Below are 23,681 nucleotides of genomic sequence, written 5' to 3' on the forward strand. Positions count from 1 at the left end.
TGCCTATCCAATGCCCGCTTAAATGACCATAAAGAAGGAGAGTTCACCACTGATACGGGCAGGGCATTCCATGAACTCACAACCCGCTGTGTAAAGAATCTACCCCTAACATCTGTCCTATACCTACCACCCCTTAATTTAAAGCTGTGTCCCCTAGTAACACCTGACTCCATTAGCGGTAAAAGGTTCTCAGTGTCGACCCTATCTAAACCCCTAATCATCTTATACACCTCTATCAAATCTCCCCTAAACCTTCTCTTCTCCAATGAGAACAGCCCCAAGTGCCTCAGCCTTTCCTCATAAGATTTTCCTACCATTCCAGGCAACATCCTGGTAAACCTCCTCTGCACTCGTTCCAATGCCTCCACATCCTTCCTATAGTATGGCGACCAAAACTGCACACAATACTCCAGATGAGGCCGCACCAGAGTCTTATACAGTTGCAACATGACCTCAGGACTCCGGAACTCAATTCCTCTACCAATAAAGCCCAGTACACCATATGCCTTCCTCACAGCACTATTTACCTGGGTGGCAACTTTCAGAGATCTGTGTACATGGACACCAAGATCCCTCTGCTCATCCACACTACCAAGTAGCCTACCATTAGCCCAGTAATCCATCTTCTTGTTACTCCTACCAAAGTGAATGACTTCACACTTAGCTACATTGAATTCCATTTGCCACATTTCTGCCCAGCTCTGCAACTTATCTATATCCCGCTGTAACCTACCACTTCCTTCCTCACTATCCACAACTCCACCGACTTTTGTGTCATCCGCAAACTTGCTTACCCAGCTTTCAAGCCCTTCCTCTAGATCATTTATAAAGATAACAAAAAGCAATGGTCCCAAAACAGATCCTTGTGGTACACCGCTAGTAACTGCACTCCAAGATGAACATAGTCCATCAACTACTACCCTCTGTCTCCTTCCAGCCAGCCAATTCCTAATCCAAACCTCTAATGTATCCTCAATGCCATACCTCCGTAGTTTTAGCATTAGCCTACCATGGGGAACCTTATCGAACGCCTTACTAAAATCCATATACACAACATCTACTGCTTTACCCTCGTCCACTTCCTTAGTCACCTTCTCAAAGAACTCAATAAGGTTTGTGAGGCACGACCTGCCCTTCACAAAACCATGCTGGCTATCCTTGATCACGTTATTCCTATCCAGATGTTCATAAATCTTATCCCTTACCATTCTCTCTAAGACTTTGCCCACCACTGAAGTCAGACTCACTGGCCTATAGTTACTAGGGCTATCCCTACTCCCTTTCTTGAACAAGGGGACCACATTCGCTATCCTCCAGTCCTCTGGTACTATTCCCGTTGACAATGACGACATAAAAATCCAGGCCAATCTAGCTTGAAAGGAAAACATTAGGTTTAACACTAGAAATTTTAAACTTAAATATGGCCTCATTTGTCAAATACAGGTAGTTCTCGTAATCACTATAGTCACGTTCCAGAAAAACCTCACTTAACAGAAGTAACGGGGCCTATGGAAAAAAGGAGGTTAGGGCAGACCAGCAAAACATATCACTCATGATCACTAAAAAAAATCACCCAAAAGTCTAATGTGAAGTCTAGCATAGCCTGAATGATTGTTGAAATCATATTTATTCACAAAACAAAAGTAAATTTAACACAGTAAGTTTATGTATTCATGTATTTATCCAAATGGCTTTTCAACATTGTAACCTGCAACCACCACTTCCTCTGGCATTCTTTCTACATACTAAGCACTTTTGTATATAAAACATACATGGCCTTTTTAACTATTTCTCATGGCCTTTTTAACTATTTCTCCTCCCACCTTTAAAATCGCCCACCTTAGGGAAAAGACTTTTGCTATTCAACTTATGTTGTAATTATATCCGACTCCAATGGCAGCTCATTCCATACACATATCACCTTCTGTGTGAAAAAGCTGCCCCTTTTAAAATCTTTCCTCTCTCACCTTAAACTTACACACTCTAATTTTGGACAAACCCCCCCCCCCCCCCCCCCACACACACACACACACACACACACACACACACACACAGAGAGAAATAGACCTCAGCTATACACCCAATCCATGTCCCTCATGGTTTTATAAGCCTCAAAAACTCTTGTGCTCAAGTGAAACAAGTGCTAGCCTATCCATCTTACTTTTATGCCTCAATCCCTCCATTCCCAGCAACATCCTGGTAAATCTTTTCTGAACGCTCTCCAATTTAATACTATCTTTTCTATAACAGGGCGACCGTAACTGCACACAGTACTCCAAAAAAGACCTCACAACCTTAACGTGACATCCCAATTCTTATATTCAAAGGCCTGAGCAATGAAGGCAAGTGTGCTCAGCACCTTCTTAACCACCCTACCTGTGATGCAAATTTCAAAGAATTATGTACCTGAACCCCTAGGTCTCCCTGTTCTATAAAATTACCCAGGGATCTACCATTAATTGTACAAGTCCTACCCTTGTTTATTTCACCAAAATGCAGTATTTCACATTTATCTAAGTTAAATGCAATCTTCCACTTTTCAGCTCATTGACCCAAATGATCAAAATCTCTTTGTAATCTTAGATAACTTCCTTCACGGTCATCTGCAAACTTACTAACCAAGCCCCCTATATTCTCATCCAAATCATTAATATAAATGACAAGCAACAGTGGATCCAGTTCCAATCCCTGTGGAACACCACTGGTCACAGGCTTCCAGTCTGAAAAATAACACTCCAACATCATTCTCCATTTCCTGCCATTATGTCAATTTTGTATCCAATTGACAAGCTCTCCCTGAATCCCATGTGACCTAACTTTACTAATTCGTCAACCATGCAGAATCTTAGCAAGGGCTTTACTAGAGTCCGAGTAAACAATGCCTGCTGCTCAGCTCTCATCAATCTTTTGGGTTACTTCCTCAAAAAACTCCAAAACATTTGTAAGGCATGACTGCCCTTGTACAAATCCATACTTGACTATCCCTAATCTTTCCTTGCCTCTCCAAATGCATGTAAAACCTCTCTCTTAGAATTGCCTCCAACAACCTACCCATCACCACTATCAGACTCACAGGTCTACAGTTCTCAGGCTTTGCCTTACATCTTTTATCAAACAAAAGCACATTAGCCACCATCCAGTCATCTGGCACCTCACCCGTGGTTATAGATGGTACAAATATTTCTGATAGGGAGGAGATTGCAGAGACCCTAACTTCCCACAACATCCTCTGGTACGCTTGAGAGAATAAAAACACTAATAGAGAATGATAAAAGGTCAATCAGGAGAAAGAAATCACAGAATGAAAGGAAGCTAGCCTGAAATATAAAGTCAGATAGCAAGAGTTTCTAGAACTATTTAAAGGCAGCGATTAAATAAAATATGTTGAACCTGTAGGGCGACAGAGAAAAATAGGTTGCTATTACTAGATAACAGGGAAATGGTGGAGGGTATCAACAATTTTTTGCTTCCATCTTCACAATATAGAGGACACAAAAAAAACATTATTGTAATAACTGGAAATCAGGAGGTGGGAGGGACAGAGGAACATAATGAAATTACACTCATATGGGAAATAGTAACAAGCAAACTGATTGAACTACAGGCTGACAAGTTCCCAGGTCTAGATGGTCTTCATGCTGCGGTCTTAAAAGAAATTGCTAATGAGGTAGTGGATGCATTGGTGTTCATTTTCCAAAATTTCCTAAATTCTGGAAAGGCTTCATTGGATTGGAAAGTAGTAAATATAACAACTATTCAAGAAGGGCCAGAAGCAGAAAACAGTAAACTACAGGCCAATTAGTCTGATGGTTGTCATGAGGAAGGTATTAGAATTAAAATGACTTTAACTGTGCATATAGAAAAAGGTCAGGATGAGTCAGTATGAGTCCTTCATTAAAGGAAACCATGCTTAACCAATTTAATTTCATTTTTCAAAGATTTTTTTTTAAAAAGGGAAGTGTTGTAGACAATGGGGTACTTTTGACAAATTGCATTTCCGGAAGGCATTTGATAAGGCACCACCCAAAAGGTTATTGTGGAAAATAAAAATCAGGATAGAGATGACATATTGGCATGGTTTGGCTAGCTGGCAGAAAACAGAGTATTCAGAGTCATACTGGACTCAAATAGTTAACGCTGTTTCTCTTTCCACAGAAGCTGCCACAAATGTGGAGTTTCTCCATCATTTTCTGTCAATAGATTCTTGTTAGGCAAAGGAATTGAAAGTTCAGTTAGATGGGAGAGTGGAATTCTGAACACATTTAGATTAGCCACGATCCTATTGAATTGAGGGCTCAAATGATCGACTTCGGCTCCTATTTGTATATACATTTAACAACAATTAAACAGATATTTAAACCTCAGTAAAGGGTCACCCTGTTTTCACCTGAAAGTTCCAAGTTTCTTTACGGTCAACTTCTGCACTCACTCAATGTTTGTTCATTCATTAGCATTTCTTAAGACCATAAAATATGCTAGTAGAATTAGGCCATTTGATCAAGTTTGCTAAACCATTTGATCACGGCTGATATGTTAGTCAACTGCAGTCTGCTGCCTTCTTCCCATAACCCTTGATCCTCTTAGCAATTAAGGAACGATTTATGTCTGTCTTAAATGTATGCAATGAAATGGCCACACAGTCCTCTGTATCAAAGATTTTCACAGATTTACCACCCTGTGGCTGAATAAATTCCTCCTCAATTCAGTTTTAAAAGGGTCGTCTCCTCACTCTGAGGCTGTGCCCTCAGATCTTTGTCTCATCGACTAGTGGAAATATCTCTCTACATCCGCTCTATCTAAGCATCTCAGTACTGTCTAAGTTCCAATAAGATCTCCCTCAACCTTCTAATCTCCATTGAGTACAGACCCAGAGTCCTCAACCACTCCTCGTATGACAGCTTCTTCATTTTTGTGAACTTCCTCTGGGTCCCCTCCAATAGCAGCACACCCTTCCTCAGATATGGGGCCTAGAACTGCTCACACATACCAAATGCAGCCTGACCAGAGCCTTATACAACTTCAGCAATGCATCTGCTCGTCTTCTAGCTTTCTTGAAATGAGTGCAAGCATCGCATTTGCCTTCCTAACTGCTAATTGAATCTCCATGTTAACCTAAAGAAAATCCTGAACTAAGATGCCCAAGTCTCTTTGTGTCTCAGATTTCCAAAGCCATTCCTGGTTTAGAAAATATTCAACATCTCTATTCTTCCTACTAAATTGCATAACCTCACACTTTTCTACATTATATTCCATCTGTCACTTATTTGCCGCAGTCCTTTTCTAGTTTCTCCACACTACCTGTCCTTCCACCTATTTTTGTGTCATCTGCAAATTTAGCAAAAGTGCCCTCAGTTCATTGATGTATAACCTGAATAGTTGTGGTTCCAACACAAACTCCTGTGGAACTCCACTAGTCACCAGTTGCCAACCTGAAGAACAACCCTTTATCCATACTCTTTGCCTTCTGCCAATCAGTCAATTATCTATCCGTGCTGGTACTTTGCCCCAAACATCATGGGCTCTCAGCTTATTTTGCAGCTTCCTACGAGGCACTTTATCAAAGGCCTTCGGAAAATCCGATAGATTTGGTCCAATGGCTATCCATTGTCTAACTTGCTTGCTATCTCCTCAAAGCATTCAATCGGATTTGTCAGGCATAACCTCCCTACAATGTAGCCATGCTAACTCAGTTGTATTTATCATGCATTTCCAAGTGTTCTGCAAACTCATACTTAATAAGATACTCTAAAATCTTACCAATGACTAAAGGTACACTAACTGGCCTATAATATCCTGGATTCTGGCTCTCTCCTTTCTTCAACACGGATATAACATTAGCCATTTTCCAGACCTCCGGGACACTGATTCCAGCAATTCCTGCATGATCACCACCAATGCCTCTACAAACTCCTCAGCTTTCTCCTTCATAACTCTGTGGAGTAGTCATAAGAGACAGAATCATATGTAAACAGACCTTTTGGTCCAACTCATGCGGGCTGACTAGACATCCCAATCTGATCTAGTCGCATTTGCCAGCATTTAACCAATATCCCTCTCAACCTTTTTTTTATTCATACTTCCTATTCATATACCCATCCAGATGCTTTTTAAATGTTGTAGTTGTACCAGCTCATTCCACACATGCACTCACTTTGCATGGAAACAGTTACCTCAGGTCCTTTTTTAATCTTTTCCCTCTCACCTTAAACCGTGCCCTCTGGTTTTGGACTCCCAAATCTAGGGAAAAATAACTTGGTTATTCACCCTATCTATGCCTTTCATGATTTTATAAACACCTATGAAGTCACCAGTCTCTGACGCTGCAGGGAAAACAGCCCAAACCTATTCAACTTCACCCTATAGCTTAAACCTTCCAGTGCTGGCAAAATTCTTGTAAATCTTTTCTGCACCCTCTCAAGTTTAACCGCATCTTTCCTATCCAAGAGCAACCAGAATTGCGAGCAGTATTCCAAAAGTGAACTGTAGAGCTACACATGGTTTTCTAACTCTTATACTCAATTCATTGATCAATGAAGGCAAACATGCAAAACACCTTCTTCACCACCCCGTCTACCTGCGACTCCACTTTCAAAGAACTATGTACCTGCACCTCTAGGTGCTTTTGTTTGGCAACATTCCCTAGGGGTCTACCTTTAACTGTATGAATCCTGCCCCAATTTGCCTTATCAAAATGCAACACCTTATATTTATTTAAATTAAAATCCATCTGCTACTCCTCAGTCCATTGACCCATCTGATCACAGTCCCAACTGGACTCCGAGTTAATCGTCGATTTAATTCCTCTCCCATTTCTTTGTTCCCCACTACTACTTCTCTAGCCTTATTTTCCAGAGGTCCAATGCTCACCCTTCCCAATCTTCTGAAAGCCAGCAGAGGATAATTTTAAAAAACAATATGGGGGAGAGAAGATGAAATATAAGAATAAGCTGGCTAATAACAACTCTTCCTGAGATCTTTTAACAAGTTGCCAACACAAACTCATTTATTTCTTAACAAGGACTTCTTAAACTGCCTTCTACAGTCAAATATATCTGAAACTTTTGTTTTACTAACATTAAGCTACTCAGGACTTTTTTCCATCTGGCTTGATTAACTTGAAGACAGTTAAACAGAAATCCTGATGTTACAAAGTTTTTTATTTCTGAATAACCTGCTTTTATCTTTGAAAAGAATCTGCCCACTCCCTGATATTTTGGATGGTGCTGTCTCTCAAAGAATTTATTTCTATTGCTGCCTCCTTGTGTCATAGGACAGTTTCGTGCTAGTCATCAGCCCAATTCTGTATCCCTGTTTTTTACTCATGTTTCTAAAGTCCTGAACTGTTCACCTTAAAAAAAAATCCAAATTATTATAGAATAATCATGATCTTTCATCCCACTTGGGACACCTTCTAATTCAACTCTGCAACCAAATACTTCCAAGTAGTTCGGGGTTAATACAAATCGCACTGTCAAGCTATTTAAAACAAATCACATTGATACTTTGAAAGACTCCAAAGAAAACATGCAGTCTTTACATGTTGCTCTGCTTTGAACTGTTATGATCGTTGCTGAAAAATATATCTCTTGGGTATCAACAGCTATTATATAATCCACATTTCAGAAATCAGTCAAAATTTGGGTGGCACGATGGGTCAGTAGTTAGCACTGCTGCCTCACAGCATCAGGGACCTGCATTCGATTCCAGCCTCGGGCAACTGTCTGTGTGGAGTTTGCACATTCTCCCCATGTGTGCTTAAGTTTTCTCCAGGTGCTCCGGTTTTCTCCCACAGTCCAAAGATGTGCAGGTCAGGTGAATTGGCCATGTTAAATTGCCCGTAGTGTTAGGTGCATTAGTCAGAGGGAAATGGTTCTGGGTGGGTTACTCCTCGGATGGTTGGTGTGGACTTGTGGGGCCAAATGGCCTGTTTCCACACTATAGGGAATCTAATCTAATCTAATTCAGAGTAACTGGACAGAAGATCCGATTCAGGTAACAGAATATCCAAAACGCTTCTCGCTCGTCACAGTCATTTCCTTTTAACCAAGTTAAGTTATAATTAATGATTGGCAACAAGAACTGATGACTGCATGAATGTTTTCCTCATACTTAGGTCTTTTGTATGACTTTATTAGAATTAATTGGATACTACTGCCAGATCTTACCTTGCACACTCGAGCTATTCGTGGCACCAGAAGTTTGCTATTAAATTCATATTCAACAGACACTTCAGTGAAGAAGAAATAAATTTTATCACCACCATCCAGACTATTTTCACTGTCTCTTATAACATCGGAGTAGACAAAACTTGGCTCTGCAGAAAAGAACAAACATAACTGGAAAACTATTTGCATATTTTGTGACTAACAAATCCTTAGCAGAAACAAATTTCCACTGGTCTTAATCCAGTAAAAATGGGCAAACTTTTGAGATGTGATTTGTACCAGATATGCATTTAAATATTTTGCTTTAAGAACCTCTTTAATCAAAACAAAAATAATTACATGCTCACTTTCTACACTTTTTACATACATCTAGGGTAGAATTCTGCCAGTTTGTGGGTGACAGGAACAGAGGAAGGAAGAAAGCCAGTAAAACAGCTTGCCATCAATGCCCCACTGCTGGGGAGGATTCCTAATGGGGTTGCAAGGAGCACAGAAAGTTTACACAACTAGGACCCTGATTAGGAACCATTATACTTGGACACCAGTAGTTGGTAGAGCTGCCATCTGACATGTGGGGGTGCCACCAATTTCTCAGAGGCCTTTGAAGCTTGAGGTTGACAGAGGAAGCCATGGACAAGAAAAGCAACCACAAAGGCTTGAACAATTCCTTAGAGATTTCCCCTGTGAGTGCTGTCGTCTATTACCCTCAGGCAGTCAGAATTTAAATTTTATATAAATTTGCTGAAGAGTACCTTCAACTGCCACCAGCCAGCGACACCAACCCACCCCCACCCCATTGGAGACCCATTTGTTGCCCTTAAGTGGACGATGGGTCCCGAGGAAGCTAATTGCCCATATGCAGTAAAAATGCCAAACTACTCGCGTTAGTAATCTGCCATCCCCAAGCCTGTGGTAAAGTTTAACACACAGGGACAAACTCTTCCTACTCTGGTTGAGAGTGTATAGGATAATAAGAAACAGGGGCGGGAGTGCCACTTGACCAATCTACTTGCCACACTATTCCCTAAAATCATGTTTTACATGAGCTTCACTTGCTTGCCTGTTGCCCATAACTCTTAATTCTCTGATTGTTTAAAACTGTGTTCATCTCAGCCTCAAGTACTGTATATTCAATGAACCAGTTTCCACTGTTCTCGACAAAAGAAAATTTCAAAAGCAACCACTCTGAGAGGGAAGTTCACTTCATCTCCCTCGTAATAAGGAATCTACTGATTATATGTGCTCATTGGTTCCAAGTTTCCTACAAAAGGAAAAAATATTCTATTCTATCCACATTTTGAATTCCCTCAAACTCTTCGATGTTTTAAGAAGATCACCTCATTTTTTTAAACTCCAATGGGTGTCAGCCAACCTGCTCAATCGTTCCCCATTAGGCAAACCCTTAATCACAGGAATTAGCCAAGAGAACGTTCTCTAAACTGCTTCCAAATTCAAGTATATCCCTCATAACGTGAGGAGATCAAAACTGTACACAGCACTCCAGGTGCCACCTCACCAGTACTCTGTACAGTTGAAGGAAGATTTCCAGACCATTAAAACTCATTCCCATTGAGCATAAATTTCAGTTGGGGGACAGGGACATATCATCAAGGACACTACTGAAGTTTACCCAGCTAAATCCATGGAGTTTACCAATCCAAAGTTCTGATCAATTGTCAGCTTTTTCACCGAGCTAGTCCCATACCACTGGTTAGAGCAGAAGTTTCTAAGGTAAGACAATCCAACTATCATACAATCGAACAATGCTCTGTATGATGGTCAATGCTAGTGCTTTATCGGGTATCTTGGATTCTCACAATTGGCTGATCAAATCAAATAATGAGAGGTCTGCAGATGCTGGAGATCAGAGTTGAGGATGTGTTGCTGGAAAAGCACAGCTGGTCAGGCAGCATCTGAGAAGCAGGAAAATCAATATTTCGGGCCGGAGCCCTTCATCAGGATTCCCGAAACGTCGATTTTCCTGCTCCTCAGATGCTGACTGACCTGTTGCATTTTTCCAGCAACACACTCAACTCTCAAATAGCACATTCTTTCAAAAAGCAGAGCACAAAATTGTATTCAACCAGCCCACACTTACAAGATCTAAAACATACTGTTCGATTCAATTTCAGTATTGGACAGCACTTGTCCTACAAACTGGAAGATGCAAATTGCTACACTAACATCCAATTTAAAACGATCAGTTCAATTCGCAAGATCATTCATTTATGATAGCTTGAAGCAACATACATTCAAACTCAGGAATATGTTCTTTAAAAATAAACAAATATGCTGTAGCTGTGTACCTTTTTTTTTGACCTACCTGCGAACCAGGGATCCTATAATTCTCCATTGCATACTCCATGGTAACACTTCAGCCAGAGTCAACTTCCAAACATATATTTTTGTGAATTTTTTAAGTTCAGTACTCTAACATTTGGCCTAATGATTACAAAAAGCTACAGCAACATACCTCCTTTTTCAGCAATCTTTAAGATTTCATGACACAGGGGATTCTTTGGTGGGTGGAGGGAGAGTGCAGGGAAGAAAACATAGTAGAAGTGAATATGTGACAAAATATTTTACCAACTCTATTATTAGGTCAGTGGAGCTCGTTTGCTTTAATTTCTGCTTGGATATTTTTTTGTCTAAATACGTGAAATCTGTTTACGTTTAGGTGGCCAGATTTCTCCAAATATTATCAGTCCTTATCAGGATTGTAGTAGTTCAGGTGAGGTTTGGATCATGCTTTAAAATCATGCCGTGAAGTTCAACCACTTGCACTTGAGCTGGCTTTGGAATCTTGGAAGATAAACTGGCAGGATGAAATACAAGATACTGAGGTGTTCATCTGAGCTGGCTTGACAGCCATACACACAATACTGAGATAGTCGGAACAGATGGTCATGCGGCCAGAATGTTTGATAATTACTTGCCGAAATGAATCATCCATGGAGAGCCCATGTCTGGATGGGGCTCTCATGTCAGTCAAAGGATGCATTAGGACATGGAGGGTTTCATCTAGGAGGTTCAATATTAACTTGGAGTCCTAGCAGTAGCTCTCCCAAGATTGTCACATTTGGCCCAACCAAATTGAAATACAAAATGGCATGGCTTCCATCAAAAACTAGTGTTCAAAGACAGAGAGAAAATAGGAGAGGAAAGCCTAGGTCAGTAACCTTTCTGTCTCATCAGTCTGTGGTATCCGTCCAAGTGGCAACCTTCAGGACATAGACTGGCCTTGATCATCTACAGATCCAGCAGAACCTGAACAAACAACTCTGATAACAGAAATGTTTATCTTTACATCCAGGAACAAAAAAGACAAAGTGTTTCTGCTGTTTTCTTAGAAATTGCCTTTTATGACCAAATTCCAACTACAGCAGCTAAACGCCATCGTTGTGTTGCAACGTTGGAAATTCTGCAGCCAACTTGTACACAGCACAGTATTATGAAGTGCAAGGAAATAAATGATCAGCTCAAAATATTTTTGACATTGCTAGAAAAGAACAGCAATAATCCAATTATTGTTAGTCAAGGCAGTACACTCCTTCTGTATTGAAGGACTTGGAAAAACAACCCAAAACAGAATAGAATCTATAACTGAAATACACTTACCATTTAACCAGGGTATTGCATATTCTGTCCGCAAATGGCTCCGTAGAATGACTGTCTCACTTCCCAGGAAATTGAAGACTGTTCCCGAGTAAAGCTCACCATCTGAAGTAGTACAATAGATTAGATTACTTAGTGTGGAAACAGGCCCTTTGGCCCAACAAGTCCACACCGACCCGCCGAAGCGCAACCCACCCATACACCTACATTTACCCCTTACCTAACACTACGGGCAATTTAGCATGGCCAATTCACCTGACCAATTCACACATCTTTGGACTGTGGGAGGAAACCGGAGCATCCGGAGGAAACCCGCGCAGACACGGGGAGAACGTGCAAACTCCACACAGTCAGTCGCCTGAGTTGGGAATTGAACCCGGGTCTCAGGCGCTGTGGGCAGCAGTGCTAACCACTGTGCCACCGTGCCGCCCCCAAAATAAAAGTGGCCTTTCAATAAAAAGCAGCTAATATGTGATCAAACAACAAGTATGGATAGTAAGTATTTAAGTATTGTTTAATCAATTCAGCTATTGGTTAAGAACAATACCTACCCCGTTTGAGTAGGTTTTAAAAGACATGGATTGCCAGAACTATTTCCGAATCAGTTTTCTTTCGGTATTTTTGCTCTCCAACTGACATACTTCTATTCATGGAAGTGAAAGATGTCAATATCGTAGATTTTCTATTTGGCAATGATTGAGAGCTCCCAAACAAACGCAAATATCCTTTCATGTACTTTGACAATATATCAAACCTTAAATGTTACGCAGAATCTCCCGTTTCTACAGTTTTGTGAACTCACGTATCACACAAGTTAATCTTAAAATTAAGAATCTGGGTGAGCGGTAGGTACTATTGAACCAAAACCAAGTACGAAGTGGCTGAGACCATTAAGCTCATCTCACATCAAAACCATACAGCCAGGAAGAAGGGAAAGCTTACCTTTTTTTTTAAAAAGCCCCATTTACCATCTCCAGCAATTAGCATTACTTTCAAAACATGAACGCATAGTGAATGCGTCTTGTGGCCTTTTCCCCAGCAATTGCTGAAAAGAAGGGGATGTGGTGGTATAATGGTCATGGCACTGGACAAAGCATTCAGAAACCAGAGATAAAGATCTGGTGACATAGATTCACATCCATGTGAATCAGATGGTGAAATTGGAATTCAATTTAAAAAAATCTGGTTTTAAAATCCAGCCTAATGACAACTATGTAACCATTGTGGATTCTTGCAAAGATCCAACTGATGTACTAACTTCCTTCTGTAAAAGGACTTTATTCATCCTTACCTCATCTGGACTTTACGTGACTGCATTAGAGAGGTTGATTCTTAACTGCCCTCTTAAGTGATCCTAGCAAACCACTCAGTTCTTGGGTTAATTAGGGACAGCCAAAAATTGCCAGCCCAGCTAGTGTCACTCAATCAATCAATGAATCTTCAATATTTACATCTGTGTGGCGAGATTCAAGCCCAGCTACATAGCAGAAAGATCATTATGTGAATGTACTTTAACGCAATATTTATCCATTGAACATAATTAACTTAGAAATTAAGATTAAAATAATCTTAAGACTTTGTAACTGAGTAGCAATCAATCTTACAATTGCGTACTTACCAACCATAACTGAAGTATATCTTTGAGCAGGATCAAATGGACACTTTCCTTTACCCTCTTCATTTCGCCCTTGCAGAGTAAAATTCCCAATTGACTGAGTAGAAAACAAATTGCTAAATAAGTCGTTCAGTTTAAATTAGCCAAACAAATTTATGAATATTTTACCAACATTAACAATCATACTTACAAGGTAATCACAGGTTGGTTGAAATGCATAAGTTCCACACACATAGAGGCTTTCATTACTAAATTCATGTAAGATGCGTATGTAGTTCAGACACTCAGTCTATAATAAAATAATAGATACATTTTATAAATACATTAAGGAAAAAAGGGTAACTAGGGAGAGAATAGGACCCCTCAAAGACAAGCAAGGCAACTTATGTGTGGAGTCACAGGAGATGGGGGAGATACTAAATGAGTACTTTGCATCAGTGTTTACTGTGAAGGAGGATATGGAAGATATAGAAAGTAGCAAAATAGATGGTGACACCTTGCAAAATGTCCATATTACAGATGAAGTGCTGCTGGGTGTCTTCAAACGGATAAAAGTGAATAAATCCCCAGGACCTGATCAGGTGTACCCTAGACATCTGTGGGAAGCTAAGGAGGTGATTGCTAGGCTGAGATATTTGTATCATCAATAGTCACAGTCACAGCAGACTAGAGGTGGACTAACGTGGTGCCATTGTTTAAGAAAGCTGGTAAGGAAAAGCCAGGGAACTATGGACCAGTCAGCCTGACATTGGTGGTGGGCAAGTTGTTGGAGGGAATCCTGAGGGACAGGATTTACACGTATTTGGCAAGGTAAGGATTGATTAGGGATAGTTAACATAGTTTTGTGCGTGGGAAGTCATGTCTCACAAACTTGATTGAAGTTTTTGAAGAACAAAGAGGATTGATGACGGCAGAGCAGTGGACATGAAGCATATGGACTTCAGTAAGGTATTCAACAAGGTTCCCCATGGGAAACTTGTTAGCAAGGTTAGATCTCGTGGAATACAAGGAGAACTAGCCATTTGGATACAGAACTGGCTTGAAGGTAGTTTCAGACCAGAGGCCTGTGACCAGTGTAGTGCCACAAGGATCAGTGCTAGGTCCACTACTTTTCGTCATTTACATAAATGATTTGGATTTGAACATAGGAGGTGTAGTTAGTAAGTTTGCAGATGACACCAAAATTGGAGGTGTAGTGGACAGCGAAGGAGGCTACCTCAGATTACAACAGGATCTTGAACAATTTAGGCCAAATGGCTGAGGAGTGGCAGATGGAGTTAAATTCAGATAAACGTGAGGTGCTGTATTTTGGAAAGGCCTCCTCCGTCCCATACCCTTACCACCCACGCTTGGAGGAAGAATGCCTCATCTTCCGCTTGGGATTCTCCAATCGTATGGCATCAATGTGAACTTCACCAGTTTCCTCATCTCCCCTCCCCCTCACCTTACCTCAGTTCCAACCTTCCAGCTCAGCACCGTCCTCATGACCTGTCCCATCTGACAATCTTCCTTCCCATCTATCTGCTCCACCCTATCACCTTCACCCCCACCTCCATCCACCTACTGCATTCTCAACTACCTTACCTCTAGCCCCACCCCCCTCCCATTTATCTCTCCACCCCTGAGGCTCTCAGCCTCAATCCTGATGAAGGGTGTTTGCCCAAAATGTTGATGTTCTTGCTCCTCGGATGTTGTCTGACCTGTGTGCTTTTTCAGCATCACTCTAATCTTGATTCTGATCTCCAGCATCTGCAGTACTCACTTTCGCCAAATCAGAGCAGAATGTAGCTACTTAATGGTAAGGTCCTAGGGAGTGTTGCTAAGGAGACCTTGAATGTGAAGAAGGTGTTCTGTATGCTATGTTTTATTGGTCAGCACATTGAGTATACGAATTGGGAGGTCATGTTGCAGCATGTACAGGACTTTGGTTAGGCCACTTTTGGAATATGGCATGCAATTCTTCTCTCTTCCATCTGGAATGATGTTGTGAAACTTGAAAGGGTTCAGAAAAGATTTACAAAAGATGCTGCCCGGGTTAAAAGATTTGAGCTAAAGGGAGAGGCTGAATAGGCTGAGACTGTTTTCCGCAGAGCATCGGAGGCTAAGGGGCGACCTTATAAATGTTTAGAAAATCATGAGGGGCATGGATAGGATAAATAGTCAAGGTCTTTTCCTTGGGGTAGGGGAGCCCAGAACTAGAGAGCATAGGTTTAGGGTGAGAGGGGAAAGATATAAAGGGACCTAGGAGGCAAATTTTTCATGCAGAGGGTGGTACGTGTATGGAATGAGCTGCCAGAGGATGTGGTGGAGACTTGTACAATTATAGCATTTAAAAGACATTTGGAAGGGTATATGAATAGGAAGGGTTTAGAGATATATGGGCCAAATGGGACTAGATTAGGCTAGGATAACTGGTTAGCACAGACGAGTTGGACCAAAGGGTCTCTTTGCGTGCTGTAATCTCTATGACTCCAATAAAAGTGTTGAAACAATGCAATAGGGGAACCACTTATAACAAAATCAATAGATTGGTATGGTTTACCATTACAAGCTCTGAGGGCTTTTCTTAATCTACATAATTGCATCAGGAGATTAAGCAGAACCTTGGAATACCCACAAAAACAGCAAATAAATGCTGTTTACTCCCTTTCTCAGAATTCTGCCAGTGTTACCACAGTTTTAATCATAAAAAGGAAGTTGATAATCTGTTTAAATCCAAATTTACCACTTCGGATTTTCCTTTAGCTGCACATTCCCTCTGTTTTTTCTGTGGGACTTTCCAGAATACCTGAAAGAAGAACATTATAAAACCCAGTTAATAGCTATCGAAAATATGTGCATTCTTGTGAACATAAAAGCACGAATAGCACTGAAATGGATTTAAACCCACAACCTTCTGGTTCAGGGACTAGCGTTCTATCAACTCAGTCACAGCTGATGGTTGAAAATACTTGGGCCTTAATAGAATACAAATGTTAACTATCAATAAAAGTGAGATTCAATATTACTAAAACAGTGAATAAAAGTGTAAATAAAATCATAGTAAAACTGGGATATTGGGCCAGACACTGCAATTAGCATTGATCTAATAGGAAGTTCTTAAATAGGAGCTTAGTGGTAAACTATGGACTGCATGTTCTCATTTCTGAGAAGTTGAAAAAAAAGGTTTTAAAAGAAATTGAAGATGGTCATTGCTAAACCCAATAAAAAGAAGAAAAAAATTAAAATGAATACTCAGAATGTGAACTTGTTACTATAAGTAGCAGTTGAGTTAATGCATTTAAAGTGGAACTCAACAAGTACATGAAGGATGGATTAGACTTGATACACAATAATGAAACTGGCCAAGTGTTAGATTTGGAGATTGGTGAGCACTTTGGTGATAGCGACCACAATTCAGTTACATTTACTTTAGAGATGGAAAGGGATAGATATACACCAGAGGGCAAGAGCTACAGCTGGGGGAAAGGCAATTACGATGCAATTAGACAAGATTTAGAATGCATGGGATGGGGAAGGAAACTGCAGAGGATGGGCCCAATAGAAATGTGGAACTTATTCAAGGAACAGCTACTGTGTGTACTATGTACCTGTCAGACAGGGAGGAGATTGTCCTGTGCAGGAGCCATGGTTTACTAAGGAAGTTGAATCTCTTGTCAAGAGGAAGAAGGATGCTTCTGTAAGAAACATAAAATCCCTACAGTGTGGAAGCAGGCTATTTGGCCCATCAAGTCCACGCTGATCCAATGAAAAACATTCCACCCAGACGCCCAACCCCTGCTCCCCTCACTCTAACTGTGTAACCCACATTTCCCATGGCTAATCCACCGGCATCTGCTCCTCCCTTGATTCTAGGGATTTAGCATGGCACATCTGGTTAACCTGAACATCTGTGGAAGATGGAAAAGAACTAGAGCACGCAAAGCAAACCCACAGAGACTTGGGGAGAATGTCTGTGAGGACTTTGCACAGTCACCTGAGCCTAGAACTGGACCCAGGTGTCTGGCACTGCGAGGCAGCAGTGCGGATGAGATGTGAAAGTTCTGTTAGGGCAATTGAGAGTTACAAGGTAGCTAGGAGAGAGCTAAGATGAGCAAGGACGGGACATCAGAGGTTGTTGGTGGATAGGATCAGCGAAAGCACAAATGATTTCTAGAAGTATAGAAGGGATATAAGAATGACTAGAGTAAGATTAGGACCAATTAAGGACAGTAGGAAGAAGTTGTGCATGGAGTCAGCGGAGATAGGGGAAGCATGTCATAAATATGTTTCATCAGTATTCACACTGGAAAAAGACAAATTTTGTCAAGAAGAATATTGAGAAACAAGATACGAGACTAGATGGGATTGAGGGTCACAAGGAGGAGGTGTTCGAAGTTCTGAAAAGTGTGAAAATAGATAAACCCCCTGGGTTGGATTGAATTTATCCTAGGATTCTCTGGGAAGCCAGGGCCATTTGGCTTTGATCTTTATGTTGTCATTGTCTACAGGAATAATACCAGAAGACTGGAGGATAGCAAATATTGTTCCTTGTTCAAGAAGGGAGTAGGGACAACCCTGGAAAATTATAGACAAATGAGCCTTACTTTGGTTATGGGTAAGTGTTGGAAAAGGTTATAAAAGATAGGATTTATAATCATCTTGATAGGCACAACTTGATCAGGGATAGTCAGCATGGTTTCTTGAAGGCTAGGTCATGCCTCACAAACCTTATTGAGTTCTTTGAGAAGGTAACCAAACAAGTGGAGGAGGGGAAAAAGTGATTGATATGGTATCAATTTCAGGCAGGTAATACTGTGGAGCATAAATCACTGGCGGAGCATAAATCACTGGCTGAGACCAGTTTGAGTAAATGATTCTTTTTATTATAGTTAGGCAGAACAAAGAACAGTCTACAGAAGAGGCCACCAAATGCCAGAATCTTCAAATTAGACACAGAATCACCACACCACACTTCACTAGGAAGACAGAGGATATCACTGAAACACTTCCTCTGTCTACCTGGGGCTTGGTGAGCCTGGTGTCGGTCATGCAGAAGACGGGCCCAAGCCATTATAGTTGTTCAAGTTGATCTGGCTTGGTCTGGGATACTGGTGTTGGTGTGTCTTTCTTCCCAGTGGATTCGCAGGATCTTTCGCAGGCATTGTAAATGGTACTCCTCCAGCTCCTTGAGGCGCCTGCCGTAGGCACACATTTTGGTGCAGGGGAAACTACCACAGCTCTATAAACCACGATCTTGGTGTCTGATCTGATGTCACTGGTCTCGAACATGTTGGTCCTCCAGTAGCTGAAGGCTACACTAGCACACTGGAGACACTGCTGCATCCCTTCACCAAAAGCTGCTTTGGCCAACAGGACATTCCAGAGGTATTGGAAGTGGTCAACTTCCTGTAAGGCCTCCCTGTAGACACTGACGATTGAGGCTCACTCCACAATGCCGAGCCAGGTTGGAGGATGACGTTCATCTTACGGATGTCTAGGGTCAATCCCATGGTCTTGTATGCCACTGTAAAGGTGCTGACAATGGTCTGGCGCACATCCTCTGAGATTGCACATACAGAAGTATCATCTATGCACTACAGTCGATGATATTGGTTGGGGTGAACATAGAACAAAGGACAGTATAGGCGCTTTGGCCCTCATTGTGCTGACCTTTTATCCTACTCGAGGATCAACTTAATTATATATCCTTCATTTTACTATCATCCATGTGCCTATCCAAGAGTCGCTTAAATGTCCCTAGTGTATCTGACTCTACTCCACTGCTAGCAATGCATTCCAACACTCTGTGTAAAGAGCGTATCTCTGACGTCTCCAATAAATCTTCCTCCAATCACCTAAAAATTATGACCCCTCATGTTAGCCATTTCCACCCTGGGAAAAAGTCTCTGGCTATCCACTCAATCTATACCGCTCAACATCTTGCACATCTCTATCAAGTCACCTATCATCCTTCTTCACTCCAATGAGAAAAGTCCAAGAACCCTCAACCTTTCTTCATTAGGCATGCCCTCCAGTCCAGGCAGCATTCTAGCAAATCTCCTCTGCACTCTAGACCTTCCACATCCTTCCTATAATGAGGCAACCAGAACTGAATACAATATCCCAAGTGTGGTCTAACCAGGTCTCAGAGTTGCAGCATAACTTTGCGGCTCTTAAATTCAAACCTCTTGTTAATGAAAGCCAATGCACCATATACCATCTGAACAACTCGATCAACTTGGGTGGCAACTTTGATGGATCTATGGATGTTGACCCAAGATCCCTTTGTTCCTCCACAATGTCAAGAATCCTGCCTTTAATCATATAATCTGCATTCAAATATGATCTTCCAAAATGATTCAGTTTACACTTTTCCAGGTTAAACTCAATCTTGCCACTTACCAGCCCAGCTCTGCATCCTGTCAATGTTCCATTGCAGCCTACAACAGCCCTCCACATTATTCACAGTTCCACCTACCTTTGTGTCATTGGCAAACTGACTAACCTACCCTTCCACTTCCTCATTCAACTAATTTATAAATTCAACTAATTTATAAAAATGACAGAGCATAGGGTCGCAGAACAGATCCCTACAGAACACCACTGGTCACCAAGCTCCAGGCTGAATACTTTCCATCTATTACTACCCTCTGTCTTCTATGGGCCAGCCAATTCCATATCCTGACAGGCCAAATTTCCTTGTATCCCATGCCTCCTTATTTTCTGAATCCACCTACCATGGGGCACTTTATCAAATACCTTGCTAAAATCAATATACACCAATATGCTCTACCTCCATCCATGCGTTTTGCCAAATACTCAAAGAATTCCATAAGGCTTGTGAGACATGACCTGCCCCTCACAAAGCCATGCCAGTTATTTCTAATCTAAGCTGGTTCAAATAATTATAGGACCTCTCCAATCATTTGCCCACCACCAATCTAAGGCAGACTGGTCTGTAATTTCCAGGGTTATCCCTATTCCCTTTCTTGAACAAGGGAAAGGCATTTGCCACCTTTCAATCATCTGGTACTACTCCAGTGGACACGGAGTTTGGTTTTGGCTTGAAGGCGGATGTTCAATAATTTTCCACTGGTTCTGTAAGCTAGCTCCACTTTAGGGTGGAACTTGGTGGCAGGAGGGTGAAGCATTGCAGCAAGATAGATGGAGATTAGAGTTGAAGTGCTGACAAAACCCTGCTTGATACAGGTCTGAAGGGGGAATAAGTTGGTGGTAATCAATTTGTCATTACCATGTTGTCATGGAGGTGAAGAATGGTGACAAATCTCATGGTGCAACCAAAGAGAAGGACACTCCATAATGCTCCCCAATTAACAGTATCAAAGGCCTTTGTAAGATCAAAGACGGCCATGTACAGGGGTAGGTTCTCTCCTCTGCATTGCTCCTGCAGCTATCATGTGGCAAAGATCATGTCCACCATGGTCAAAGGCCACACATTGAAAGTGATTCTGGGAGAATTCCTCAGCCACAGTGAGGAGACTGTTGAGAAGGATCCTGAAGATGACTTTTCCAAAAGGTCAAAAGCAGGGAGATTCAGCTGTAGTTACCAGAGTTAGACTTGTTCACCTTTTTGAAAATACTTTCAATTGTGGTTCTTCCAGGATGCTCTCCTCCTCATAGATAAGGCAGACAAGGGTGTGCAGCTGCAGCAGGAGTGGTTTGCCTCCACATGTCAATGCCTCAGTGTGGATATGTCTGCTCCAGCAGCCTTGTTGTTCTTAAGCTGTTGGACGGTATCTCTAGTGTTTTGGGCTGGGATTTTGCTGACATCTCGGCATAAAATATGCTATTCAGATGTGTTCAAGGATGCTTGGATTGATGACAGAGCCCTGGTTGAGCAGCGCTCTGATGTTCCACCCCCAGTGTTGTTTGATGGCTTCTTTGTCTTTGATAAGAGTCAGTCCGTGCTTGGCCAGCAGTGGGGTGGGGCCTTGGATGTTTGGTCCATAAATGGTCTTAACAGCACAGAGGAAATCTTGCGTATCATGTTTGTTGGCTGTATGTTGGGCCTCCAGTGCTTTCTACACCCACCAACTGTTCTTTGTGTCATGGGCTTTTTGTGGAAAATCAGCCTTCAGTCACCTCAAAGGCCTGCCTTTTCTCTTGAGCTCGGTTGTTGCTTTACACTCAAAACTGTCATGCGCTTCCGGCTGATCAGTTCTTGGATCTCCTGATCATTCTCATCAAACCAGTCTTGGTGTTTCCTGGTTGAGTGACTGACCTAATTATTGCAGGCATAGAGGATGGACCAGAAGCTGGTGGGATCCTGAGACTGTGTCATTGAGGGTCGCTGGGTTTGTGGAGACGAGTTGGTTGTATGAGGTTATTTTTTTCCCAGGTCTTTGAGTGCTCAATGTTGAACTTCTTGCAGCATTACTTCTGTTATCTGCACTGCTGTGGGGCTATATTTATGGTGATCCTGGCTTGGATCAGGTGATGGTCTGTCCAACAGATGTTGGGTCTTGTCACTAAACAGGTGATTTTACTGTCTTACCGATCCCTCACTCTGATGATGATGTAATCAAGGAAGTGCCAGTGTTTGGAACGCAGGTGCTGCCACATTGTCTTGTTTTTGTCCCTTTGGCAGAACAGTGTGTTGGTGATGAGGAAGTTGTGTTCTATGGCATTTGGTCAGGAGATGAGTGTCGGTGAGAACCGTTTCCCAAGTCCTTTGCCAATTACATTGCTCTAAATGTCTGCACTTTTACCAATTCGAGCATTGAAGTTGCAGAGAACAATCAGCTTGTCCACTTCAGAGACCCATGAGAAAGATTGTTCAAGGCTGGAGTAGAATTCCTCCTTGCCCCCAGCTGCTGCATCTGGCACTGGTGCTATGCACGGAATACAGTGGCATATTGGGTCCAAGCAAGGTTGAGTTGCAGTGTCATGAAGCAATCACTCATTCTGCAGGCTCTGTCTTTAAGTTTATGTAGAGTGCAAAGGAAAAGCATTTAAAGCAAGGAATATCAGATTGGTTAGTTGGGGCTCCATTGTGTGGAAACTACTAAATTCATACTATGAAATGACATTAATGAATGATTGCAAAAGAATGGGCCAATTAGGCAGTATGGATTTGTGGAAGGCTATGCTGGACTAACAATTGATATTTTATGGTCAATAAGTAAATATACTAATAAATAACTGCAGGAAGCTTCAACACAAAGACGTGGGAGTACCTGAGCACAAAATACAGAAAGCTAGCACACAGATACAATAGGTAGTCAAGAAGGCTAAATGGAATGTTGGCCCTTGCTTCAAGGCTGTGGGAATATAAGAGTAGGGAGGTCTTACTGCAATTGTACAAGATTCTGGTGAAACCATATGTGGAGTATTGTAAGCAGTTGCCATTCCCTTATATAAGAAATGATCGAATTACATTGGAGGCAGATCAGGGAAGATTCATTAGGATAATTCCAGGTACGCAAGGATTGACTTGAATAAAGATTAAACACATTGGAACTCTACTCACTGGAATATGGAAGAATGAGAGGTAATCTCATTGAAACGGTGGCCCAGTAGTTAGCACTGCTGCCTCACAGCACCAGTGACATGGGTTCGATTCTAGACTCTGTCTGAATGGAGTCTGCACATTCACCCCACATCTGCGTGGGCACCTTACGGGGGCTCTGGCTTCTTCCCACAATCTAAAGATGCGCAGGTTAGGTGGATTGGCCATGCTAAATTGCCCATAGTGTCCATGGATGTGCAGAGTAGGTGGATTAGGCATGAGAATTGCAGAGATACAGCGATAGCATAGGGGGTGGGATGCTCTTCAGATGATTGGTGTGGACTTGATGGGCTGAATGGCCTATACCCACACTCTAGGGATACTATGAAACCTATAGGAATCTCAAGGGGCTTGAAGGGATAAATGATGAGAGGATGTTTCCCTTCTTGGGGAGACCTAGGACCAGAGGGTGTTTTCTCAGAATAAAAGGACACCAATTTAAGATTGACTATGTGGAGGAATTTCTTCTTTTACAGGATTGAAAGTCTTTGGAATGCCTTGTCAAAGTTGTGAGGCAAAGTTCTTATGTATATTTAAGACTGACATAGATAGATAGATTCTTGATCATAATGAGAATCAAGGATTACAAGGAAATACAGGAAAGTGGGCAAGAGGACTATTGGACCACCCGTGACCCTACTGAATGGCAGAGTGGGCCTGAGGGGCCGACAAATCTGCTCATTTTCCTATTTCTTCTGGTCTAATGCTGCCTGACCTGCTGAGTATTTCTGGCAATTTCCTTTTTTTTTCAGATTTCCAATATCCATAGTATTTT

General features: G+C 41.7%; 1 protein-coding gene across 2 annotated transcripts in view; it reads right to left on the reverse strand.

Annotated features, from left to right (window-relative positions):
- Positions 1-23,681, reverse strand: part of LOC132824274 (semaphorin-4D-like) — a 220,249-nt gene that overhangs the window by 38,146 nt on the left and 158,422 nt on the right. For both annotated transcript variants that reach the window (XM_060838614.1, XM_060838623.1), the window contains exons 4-8: positions 16,121-16,183; positions 13,586-13,684; positions 13,399-13,492; positions 11,784-11,885; positions 8,166-8,314 (exon numbers count right to left, since the gene is read on the reverse strand). In XM_060838614.1, the coding sequence (XP_060694597.1) occupies positions 8,166-8,314; positions 11,784-11,885; positions 13,399-13,492; positions 13,586-13,684; positions 16,121-16,183 (507 nt within the window). The remainder of the gene's footprint in view (positions 1-8,165; positions 8,315-11,783; positions 11,886-13,398; positions 13,493-13,585; positions 13,685-16,120; positions 16,184-23,681) is intronic.

This window comes from Hemiscyllium ocellatum, chromosome 2, assembly GCF_020745735.1.
Source record: "Hemiscyllium ocellatum isolate sHemOce1 chromosome 2, sHemOce1.pat.X.cur, whole genome shotgun sequence".
Classification (NCBI taxonomy): Eukaryota; Metazoa; Chordata; class Chondrichthyes; order Orectolobiformes; family Hemiscylliidae; genus Hemiscyllium; species Hemiscyllium ocellatum.